The sequence below is a fragment of the Ruditapes philippinarum genome, unplaced genomic scaffold, assembly GCF_026571515.1.
Source record: "Ruditapes philippinarum isolate M1 unplaced genomic scaffold, ASM2657151v2 ctg18172_1_1_1_1, whole genome shotgun sequence".
NCBI classification, from domain to species: Eukaryota; Metazoa; Mollusca; class Bivalvia; order Venerida; family Veneridae; genus Ruditapes; species Ruditapes philippinarum.
In genome coordinates, this window is record NW_026857126.1 from 1,890 (window position 1) to 13,786 (window position 11,897).

At 34.9% G+C, this 11,897-nt stretch overlaps 1 protein-coding gene across 1 annotated transcript; it reads right to left on the reverse strand.

The window, feature by feature from the left end:
- Nucleotides 1–947: 947 nt before the first annotated feature.
- LOC132748852 (neuronal acetylcholine receptor subunit alpha-7-like) lies at nucleotides 948–2,180 on the reverse strand. Its single transcript, XM_060738503.1, has one exon. It carries the CDS (start codon nucleotides 2,178–2,180, stop codon nucleotides 948–950), a length of 1,233 nt encoding a protein of 410 aa, XP_060594486.1.
- Nucleotides 2,181–11,897: the final 9,717 nt, after the last annotated feature.

Sequence of the window (11,897 nt, forward strand, 5' to 3'; positions counted from 1 at the left end):
ATTCACTCGTGATTTGGGTGGGGAAAGTGTTTCTACTTCTGGCTCTGCTGAAACTGACTTTTCTAACGAGGAAACAAAAGCTTCTCTTTCCAAAATCTGCTTTCTCAAAAAGTTTAACTCTCTCTGCTCCTCTAAACGTCTTTGCTGTTCATCTAACTCATTTAAACGAGCTAACATCGCCTTTTTCTCCAAATTTACGTGTTTACCGGTTTGTTTACTAGCTGACGGTGACTTGGTAGATTTCACTTCGTCTGGCTTATCCGCATTGGAGTTTGACAGGATTTTCTCACTGTTCGTTTTCGACTTTTTAGGTTTCGCGCCCATTTCTTTGTCTTCAATTTTATGAACATCGTCAATCAACACCTTCACTCCTTCCTCAGCTAACATCTTATAATCAACTTTTTCTTTGTTTCTACTAGAAATTCTCTGCGAATTCATTCGGCGGGATATTCCCAATTCCGAGAGTTCCTTCCGTTCACACAATACCACAGTACTACATAATACAGTTCCTTTCTCTTGAAAAATAAATAAACTTCAACGATTTCTGACGATTACAGTTAAAACCGCCAAAAAATTTTTTAACAAAATTGAAGAACAAGTAAGAAACGACTGATAACTGAACGTGTCTGACAAAAACTGTGCAGATTACGCGCACTGTTGAATATTTATAGACGGCGTAGGAATACAAAAATTCAATGAACCAAAACAACTAACCCAGGTAAATACAATGACGTCACCAGACCTAAATATAGATAAGGAAAATCCTACGCCAATCCATAATTAAAAGATTTTCTATGAAGAAAATGCTATAAATGTCACGAAACATAGAATACAGTATATTTTGTTTGAGAGATACAAACTCTTCTATTATCTCTTCTAAATCGTTCTGATGACAATCAGAAAAAAATAAAAGGTTGATGATAACTGTTGTTTGATTCATTTGAATTTTAAGTAGCTACCACTACAAGAAACAAAATCGTTGACAGAATAAACATGGCAAGAAAAATCCATGTAAAAAGTTTTTCAATCATTTGTGCTGCGTCAGTTGCGAGCATTTGATCATTATATTCCGACTGGATCTTCTCTTCATTTTCAACAGAAGGTTTATCGATTCTGCTGTTGTCATTAACATTGTTTGAAATCTCACTTTTTTGTCTTTTACATCGACAGAAGAATGAATAGAGTTTAATAACAACTGGTATGTTAATTTCTGATTTAGTGAATTGAAATTTTACCAGTAAAATTGACAACATTGTGATCACTACTGACGTACTGAGCTGATAACTTACGTACAACTGAAGATATGACACTTGTTTAGACACTCTAGGCATTGATTCTCCAATCAGATTTAGAAGAACAACAAAAGACAGGAGTAACGCCATATTGTATCCTAACCGTTCCCCACTAACGGGCGGTATCTTAAAGCTCAACACCATCATAATAGACAAGAGTGCCACTGGCAACATGATGTTGACAACATAGAAAAACCAGTAACGTGATAGAGTTAACATAACAATAATTTCAGTAACGTTGTGATGGACTGTTTTCTCTTTTATCAATGCACTTTTCAATTTCCATTCGCCATTTCCTTCTAAAGCAGTTGTAAAAACGTTCTCAGATGATGTAGACATATACACTTCACTGTCATATTCAAGTTTACCAATGACAATGTTGCATGTTTGGGAGTCAAACGGATATTTAGTAATATCTATTCGACATGTTGTACGTATGTTCCCGCCAGAATCCCATTCTGCATCTCCATTACTCATTATTTTTATTCTATTCATATCACCGTTGTTATCTGTCAAAACAAACATAGAGTCAACAGAATTGCTTATTATAATGTCAGGTATCCAAGCAATCTTTGGTGAAAAATTCAGTTTTCTGATTCCGCCATATTGAGACACATTCCACTTTAAAGTTTCATACTTCCAACGACAGTTAAGAGCAATCCTAGACTGTAATATCTGTTCCTTTTCGTCCAGTTCTTGAATTCCTAACAAATGTACATCAACTTCTACAGTCACTGACTTTGACTGGTTTAAAACTGGCCGTATTTTTCCATACAACTTCTCCTCAAGTGTTTTGTAAAGTTTTATATACTGCGAGACAATATCATCCTGGCCACATACAGACACGATAAATATCGCCTGTATCATTGCCAGATGGGAAGTTTTCATTTTCACAAGATCTTAACATTAACCTTAAAACAAACAAAATCCTATTCATGTATCTTAAATGTACATAAAAATTGTATGCTTTTATGCAAATTTATTCCGCCACTCTAAGTTATTATATGCAAATTCTCTGATTTAACTTCAGCTCTCGTAAATCAATTCTGTTCCATCTATTTTAAGTGGATGAATACTTTTTATAGATTTTTACTATTCTATATTCTACAATGATTTTGTTCTACATGACGGTAATGATTTACATCGAAAGGGAAATTTCAAGTAAACAAAAGAAAAAGCCAGAACAAAATCTGCTAGTAAATGGCTTTTAATCAATTGACATTATACAACGAAACTTGCTTTAATGTAAAACAAACAATATTCATACAACGATAAATTGTGTATATAAATGCCTAGGTTTAATTATATGTGAGAAGTTAGCAGTTAACAGTGAGGTAAGCAAAAAGGCATTACGATTTATATAGGGAAATCAATGATCTGCTGTTATGCTCAGCTGGGTAAGCAATCTAGCAGAGCATTCCAAAATAAAGTGTAGAAATGCTTTGCTGGTATGCTCAGCTGGGTAAGCAATCTAGCAGGCCATTACTAAAAATAGTGTAAAAATGCTCTGCTGTTTTGCTCAGCTGGCTAAGCAATCTAGCGGGGCATTCCAAAATATAGTGTAAAAATGCTCTGCTGTTATGCTCAGCTGGCTAAGCAATCTAGCGGGGCATTCCAAAATATAGTGTAAAAATGCTCTGCTGTTATGCTCAGCAGGCTAAGCAATCTATCGGGACATTCCAAAATATAGTGTAAACATGATCTGCTGGTATGCTCAGCTGGCTAGGCAATCTAGCAGGGCATTCTTAAATAAAGTGGAAACATGCTTGGCTGTTATGCTCAGCTGGCTAAGCAATCTAGCGGGACATTCCAAAATATAGTGTAAAAATGCTCTGCTGAATTGCTCAGCTGGCTAGGCAATCTAGAAGGGCATTCCTAAATATAGTGTTAAAAATGCTCAGCTGGCTAGGCAATCCAGCAGAGCATTCCTAAATATAGTGTAAAAATGCTCTGCTGGCAAGCTCAGCTGGCTAAGCAATCTAGCAGAGCGTTCCAAAATATAGTGTTAAAAATGCTCAGCTGGCTAGGCAATCCAGCGTTCTGAAAATTAGTGTAAAAATGTTCTGCCGGAATGCTGAGCTGTCTAGGCAAACTAGCAGGGCATTTCGTTGGTCTGCAACTGATTATTTGGCACTCGTAGACTTTCTAAAATATTTAGTGCCAATGCAGATAATGACATTTTTGACTTCTACGGGACCCTCAAGTGTCTATTTCTTTGGTCTCCGACTGATTCTGGGACGATCGCAGACTTTCAGGATTTTTTGGTGTTAATGCAGATAATGACATTTGTGAATTTTTAGGACCATCCAGAGTCCATTTCGTTGGTCTGCGAATGTTTCTGGAACACTCGCAGACTTTCAGAATTTTCGGTGCCAATGGAGATAATGACATTTTTACTTCAATAGGACCCTCTTGAGTATATTTCGTTGGTCTGCGACTGATTCTGAGGCACTCAAAGACTTTCAGGAATTTTTTATGTCAAGGCAGATAATGACATTTTTTACTTCTAGGGACCATCCAGGGTCCATTTTTTTGGTCTGCGACTTAATCTTGGACAGTCACAGACTTTCAGGAATTGTTGGTGCCAATAGAGATAATTACAATTTATGACATTTTTGACCATCCAGAGTCTATTTCGTTGGTCTGCGACTGATTATTGGGCACTTGCAGACTTTCAGGAATTTTTGGTGCTAATGCAGATAATGAAATTTTTAGGGGAAAATGCTCTGCTTATGACTAAGGGATCCTTAAAAGTAAAAAAGTCATGATCTTCAATGGCACTAAACATCCTGAAAGTCTGCGAGTCTCAAGGAATCAGTCGCAGACCCAAGAAATGTACTCTGGCGGTTCCCTAAAAGTCAGAAATGTCATTATCTCCATTGGAATCAAAATTCCTGAAAGTCTGCAAGTGTCCCAAAATCAGTCGCAGACCAGCGAAATGAACTCTGGTGGGTCGCTAGAAGTCAAAAATGTCATTATCTCCATTGGCACCAGAGATTCCTGAAAGTCTGCGAATGTCCCAGAATCAGTCGCAGACCATAAAAATGGACTCTGGCGGGTCCCTAGAAGTAAAAATTGCCATCATCTCTATTGGCACCAAACTTTCCTGAAAGTCTGCGAGTGTCCAACAATACGCTGCAGGCCAATGAAATGGACTCTTAAAGGTCCCTAGAAGTCAAAAATATGATTATTTCCATTGGCACCAACCATTCCTGAAAGTCTGTGAGTGTCCAAGAATCAGTCGCAGACGACCAAAATGGACTCCTGAGGGTCCGTAGAAGTCTTAATTGTCAATATCAGCAGTGGCACCAAAATTCCTGAAAGTCTGCGAGTGTCTTTCAAAAAGTCGTAGGACAATGAAATAGTCTCTTAAAGGTCCTTAGAAGATAAAAATATCATTATTTCTATTGGCACCGAAAATTCCTAAAAGTCTGCAAGTGCCTCAGAATTACCTAGAAGTCGAAAATGTCAATAAAACTTTGGCAACAATAAATCCTGGAACTCAGAATCAGTCTGCCAACTGAGCATTCCACCAGAGCATTTTTTAACTATATTTCGGATTGCCTAGCCAGCGTAGCATTCCAGCAGAGCATTTTTACACTATATTCAGTAATGCCGTGCTAGATTGCCTAGCCAGATTAGCATTCAAGCAGAGCATTTTTACACTATATTTAGTAATGCCCTGCTAGATTGCCTAGCCAGCTTAGCATTCCAGATAAGCATTTGTTCACTATATTTAGTAATGCTCTGCTAGATTGCCTAGCCAGCTTAGCATTCAAGCAGAGCAATTTTACACTGTATTTAGTAATGTCTTGCTAGATTGCCTACCCAGCTTAGCATTCCAGCAGAGCATTTTTACACTATATTTAGTAATGCTCTGCTAGATTGCCTAGCCAGCTTAGCATTCCAGATAAGCATTTTTTCACTATATTTAGGAATGCCCTGCTAGATTGCCTAGCCAGCTTTAGCATTCCAGCAGAGCATTTTTACACTATATTTAGTAATGCCCTGCTAGATTGCCTAGCCAGCTTAGCATTCCAGAATAGCATTTGTACACTATATTTAGTAATGTCCTGCTAGATTGCCTAGCCAGCTTAGCATTCCAGCAGAGCATTTTTACACTATATTTAGTAATGCCCTGCTAGATTGCCTAGCCAGCTTAGCATTCCAGCAGAGCATTTTTACACTATATTTAGTAATGCCCTGCTAGATTGCCTAGCCAGCTTAGCATTCCAGCAGAGCATTTTCTCACTATATTTAGTAATGCCCTGCTAGATTGCCTAGCCAGCTTAGCTAGCCAGCTGAGCATTCCAGCAGAGCATTTTAACACTATATTTAGTAATGCACTGCTAGATTGCCTAGCCAGCTGAGCGTTCCAGCAGAGCATTTTTTTCACTAAAGCTAGGAATGCTCTGCTAGATTGCCAAGACAGCTGAGTATTGCAGCAGAGAATTTTTACACTATATTTAGGAATGTCCTGCTAGATGCCCAAAACAGCAGAGCATTACAGCAGATCATTACCTTCCCTATATAAATTGAAATGCCTTTTTGCTTAGCTCACTGTTCACTGCTAACTTCTCACATACAGTTTTATTGATATATAAGCAATCGGTCTGACAGTACACAACTTTGTGACGCTTACCAAGGCATGAATGAACATTTGCCATTTTCATGAAGTGGACAGCCGGATCTGATGGTTATGGTGGCTGATTTGGTACGCTTTTGTGCGTCTAGTTGGCGCTAGCGACAACACGCCAAACGGCGCGTCGTCGCACTTGTCTTGTCATCCTGTCTCTAGCGCGGCACGCGTTGTCGCGATTTTTCCCTGTCGCTTGGCTTATAAGCCAATCCTTCAATTTGAACCGAGCGACAATGTGACATCGGGACAACATGCCGCACGAGACGCACAAAAGCGTACCAAATCAGCAACCATAAATGGTGGCTGTTTTGTAAGTCAGATGATCCTTCATTTTTATGGTAAAATGTTAATGGGCAACAAGACGTGTGATGCTACATGACATTTTTTTTTCTATTAGTTTCGTATAAAAGTGTGTATGTAATAAGTTATTAATCAAGTGTGTTTAATTTATATAAATTGCGTTATGGTCCACAAGGCAATGATGTAAGTCGAATATATAAGCTATGTGGATAGTATGTTGAATTGTCTATAAAAAGTAAGTGTTCGGGATTGGCCAATTTAGAACATACGGACATGATTTTGTTCAGGATCACAATGTGACGTTTCATGCCAAATTACTATTTTTTGGACATTATCGTTTCGGAGGAGAATACTTTTACAACGAAGTGTCTAGGGATGGGTCAATTTGTACTTCAGGTGCATGATTCTTCTTTACAGAGGACTTCTAGGCAGTGCTACAATCCAAATATCTTAGCTCTGTGCACTGTAGTTTTTTTATAATAAAATATTTGTTATATATATATATATATATATATATATATATATATATATATATATATATATATATATATATATATATATATATATATATATATATATATATATATATATATATATATATATATATATATATATATATATATATATATTGTTAAGATAAGAATTTCAATATTGGGATTCAAATCTTATGAAAGCATGATTATTCTTAAATTACCAAATTCATTGAATCCAAAAAAAAAAGGTGTTTAAACAATGTTGTTTCCTTAATGAGATGTATCAATGTATGAAGTTTCAAGTTGATATCCAAATGTCTTCAGTTTTGAAGAAATATTGATGTGAAAATATGCAAAAGGTAATAACTTCAAAATCATATTAAAGAGAGATATGGCTCTAAAATAGCGAGGTTCTCACTTATGAGATAAATACAGCTGTGAAACCCTGAAACTGACATATTCTGCCAACATAGAAAGGGCAATAACTTCAAAATAATTCAAAACAGTGTTGTGCTTTGAATACACTTCTCTTTGCCTATATGTAATATATCAATCTATTAAGTTTCAATTAAATACCTGCTATACCTTTTGGTTATGCCAAATACAAAGTTTAAGCATGAGAAAAAGATGGAAAGTGTAATAACTCCAAAATTTTGCAAAAGAGAGTTATAAATTATTCTTAGACACAACACTTTTCCCCTCAGAATCCGTTTGATGGGAGTATTTTCATCAAACAGTGTGATAGTAGAAAATTACAAGTAAATATCTTATTGAAATTAATTATAAATCAAAGCACAGAAGGCGCTGAATTTGTTTGGGTCTCAGAATGTAAGAACAGGTACAGGTTGTGAGATTATATGTATAGTGCCACCAATGCTTTCCATCGTTTTAATTGTAGTAAATTGGCTATAAGACTAATTGCAACACTGATATTCAATCCAATGTTTATTTGACTTAAACCATTTGAAAAAGAAATGAGTTGCCTTTACTGGGATTTGAACTCCAGACCTCTCGCTTCCTAAGCGAGCGCGAAAACCCTTCAGCCACGGTGAATTTATATGTGAACGGCCTGAAGAAAACCATAAAGGGCTGCAAGTTCTGTGGTATTTTCTGATTGCAATCTAAATCGTACTGTATATCTGTATGTATTTTCCTGTATAAGTTTATTTTTATGTATTATAATTCATTTTGCAAGGCACCAGAGTTTGATACATACGGAATTCTGCATAACTAGAGTTGCATCAAAAAATCATTTATGTTCATTTTTTACGACAGCCACACTTTATCCTTGCATATCATGGCTACTTCATTAACAAAGACACTTAAAAAGGAATTTAAAAAAAAGTTTCCTCGACTGGGATTTGAACTCCAGACCTCTCACTCACTAAGCGAGCGCGTTACCCCTGCACCACGGAGAAGTTATACAAACATTGTCTGAATAACATCAAGTCATTCTAAATTTAGAACTTCCATTGCATTTCGGGTTTGTAATTCCTTATTAATTTCGAGGTATTTTGTTCAGGATAAACCTGTTGTTTAAAATTGAAGTAAATAATTTAGCGAAAATCTTCTCGCCCAAACAGTCCGACATGTAGAATCTATATATTCCACTACTCGGTTTGTGTAGTATTCGGTAATCGACATCGCTAAAAATAGTATTTTCATTGATAAAATCATATTCATCCGCGTGATTTGTGATTGTGCATTTATTGACAATTCTATAAGCCAACGCTATTTTTAAACTTTGAATGCGTTGTAATTTGTTGGATTCTTGTAACAAAATAAAAATATTTCTTTCTTTTAAATCGCTAGTTTTAAGCTGTTTTGAGAACTACTTGTTGTTAGATTTGTCGTAAACTTCTTTGTCAGAGATTGAATTTCCGCTTTGTATTTACTTATTTTCGATCAGAAAATACAATAAAACAGTATTAGAAATCTTCGACCATTCGGGAATTATTTTGCTTGAAAATTAATGTGCCTGTCTTTGACCATCTTTACGCAGTGATCTCCCCTGAATTTTTCGGCGTTAGTGTACATATAAAGGGAAGTAACCGCTTCAAAAAAGTGGACTACTTTCGGCATTTGCAAATAACAGCATTAGACTCTGAAATTTCGCTACCATTATTTGTTTGGTCTGACGACCCAAACAAATAAAAATCACTGGTAAATCTTCTGATTTTACGGTACAAGAAACGAATTGCATTATTAAAAAATCCATAAGCATTATAGTTATTCTAATGCCATAAGCCATTATATATGTTCTGCTAAGTAAACCTTTTGAAATTAACTCCTTTCTTGCCATGAAAAACATGAATAAAATACATTTAAATAGAGGGAGAAAGTAAACAGAAACTCCGCTGGTTTTCAACAATGGAGATGACCAAAACAATAATGATACATCGACTCCACTTTATTGTTAATTCATCTACAGTTAATATACAAATACTATAGCATTCAACGTCTATTAATGGTGTGCGAGTTTCAACTATTTATTATTTTTGTTTTCATTGATCACGAACCGTAGTATCCGTTCTTATAGGATATTATAGGATCATAACTGTAGATGAAATAGATATCTTCATAACAAAAATATTCATTGTAAAAGTCTTAATAAAATTTCTGTTCTGTTCATAACTCTGTCATTATGTCATTATGTTATAATACTTATTATTATTATGTTTATTTGTTTATTATATGTAAAAGAAAATTGTATGAATGTAATTTTGATATCGAAAAGAAGCGTTTGTTAAAATAATAAAATTATGTTTGTTATAGGACCAAATCTTAATTGACAAATGATATAGTTGTTCTTGTTTAATGATGTTGTTTTGTGGGTGTGTCTTTATATATTATTTAGAAGGCCACGTTTAAAATTAAGATATGTTATTTGTGTTTTACGATGGTGTATTTTCATGTGTTACCTTCTTTAAATAAAGATATTATCATTATTATGCATTTTTTTCAAGAATATTTATTCTTACAACAGTACGGGGTAAATGCAGAGCGGTAGCTGAAACAACGCTCAAAATTCCAGTTGGTATGCATGTATTTTGTTTGGTCATTTGGGATCATTTTTGCCAATATTTTTAAGAGTTGGAGACTGAATACAGCTGAAGGGACTTGAGAAATATTGCGTTTTCCATTTTCTTGTATGAACAATTTTTATTACAAAGTATGCAATTATTAACTTTTGTTCTAGTTTTTACACCATCGAGGGGATCTCTATTTAACAGACTTTTTACAGAATATAATTTTCCCAACTGTTCAGTTAAAGTTTACTTGTTTATACGAGGTACCGTCCAAGACCTAAGTTCCGGTTAGGCAGAACTCAACATCCGGTATTACAATGCTTTAACTGTCAATTAATGTGGCTTTGATCAGTGAGCCTCCAATTTATCTTTTTCATGCCATTCCGTGAAATACGGCATACTAGTACTACCTCCGAGTAATTAAAGAATGGCATACCCTACACGAGAAATGATCATAACTATAAACATGTTAGATTGATTGTTATAGCGCTAATAGGCTTTAAGTGACATTCTTAACAAATGAAATTAAATTATTAAATATTACATCAAGAATTAACAATAATGACTCTGTATTACATAATCCCTGTCATCAAGTCAATGAACAAAATCTGTTAAAAGTTACTCTGTCATAGTTAAGCTATATGTAGTGTTTTAACGACAGGTTGTTAAAAGTAATAAGGTAATAAAGCATTTGTAAGCAAGAGCCACCGGCTGGCGGGTAAACGTTTGACATTTTTCCTTTTTTAAAAGCAAGCAAATAAAAGGTTTTAACAAATCCCTAAGAAGAAAATTTAAGAAAACAATTACTTTTTCTTTTTTATTTCAATAGGTAGGTCTAGTAACATTTGTTGTTTTGTCCAAGTGACTCATTACCATAATGGTTTTCCTAAAAAATTCTTGTGTTCAAGTCAGAAACCATCTAAAATAAATGAATGGAAACTACATATATTTTAAATTGTGAACTACGGACCTTTCCGGTTTTTCATAGCGGAACATTTAGCTACACCTTTTCCATTCATTGCTAGGTCAATTGCTCACAAACAGTATCACAAACATAAGCATGTGTTCTTTTGTGCCAGTGACTATGTATTATCTCAGTGTAGCGATTGGATAACATGTTAGCCAATTTACATTAAACTGTAAACACCGGGACTTACTTGGTGGAAGTAAAGTTAACAAAACCCTCAATATCTAGGGAACAAGAAACGCATTTATTTGTACTAAACGATACATTTTCTCAACTTACTTATTCATAAAAAAAACAATCTGATAATGAAGTCTAATACAATTATTTGGGTAAACGGAGTCTATACAGTAAACAGTGGGTCCCGAATTAATTTATACGTAAAATACGCATGACTCAGACGTAAAATTATCACTAATAAAACAAAATAAACTCTAAATAACAAAGTTCATTTCTGTCAACATTTTTCATCCTTTTATTACTTTTAAAATTCATTCCAAAATAAAGGTTTGAAATTTTAAATTGGCCAATTTAAATGTACAAATCTTCGTTTAATTCGAGGATCATCAATTTTATCCAAGTTTCAAAGGCAAATCCTTAAAAAATATCATATCTACATAAATAGTTTGTGCATGTACCATTACATATTATCTGAAATACTTTCTTTATTATTATAAACTGGATTTTGCTTTTTAAATTCACTACAAGAATTCTCAACATGATACATATGTAATATGCCCTCGGACTTTATTCGTTGCTTGATGTTAACTTTTCGTAGAATTACTTGTCTTTTTATTGGGTCCTGCGTCCTGGACGTCGCTCATTTTCTTAGAATATTTCTGATTTTTTACATCTGAGGTAGTCTTCATTTCGGTTATTTTGGCTAGCCTGAATAGTCAGATATCGAGGTGATAAGTAATTTGAAACTACATCATGGAATAAATCAATGGTCTCTTGCACAGGTTTTACTGTATATTTTTGGCTAGCTTGTTCAGCCGGAACTGGATTCCGGCTAGGCGGCGTAGCCGGAACAGCCGGACTAAACGAAAATTTGCTCCGGCTGTTCCGGCTGTCTGGCTAACTTCACGAACATGTCATTTTCTTGGTTGAAATACGGATTGCTACAATATACATCAAGCCTTACATATGCCATTTGTCAAACTTAACACTTTTCTTTAAACCATGAATACAATATGAAAA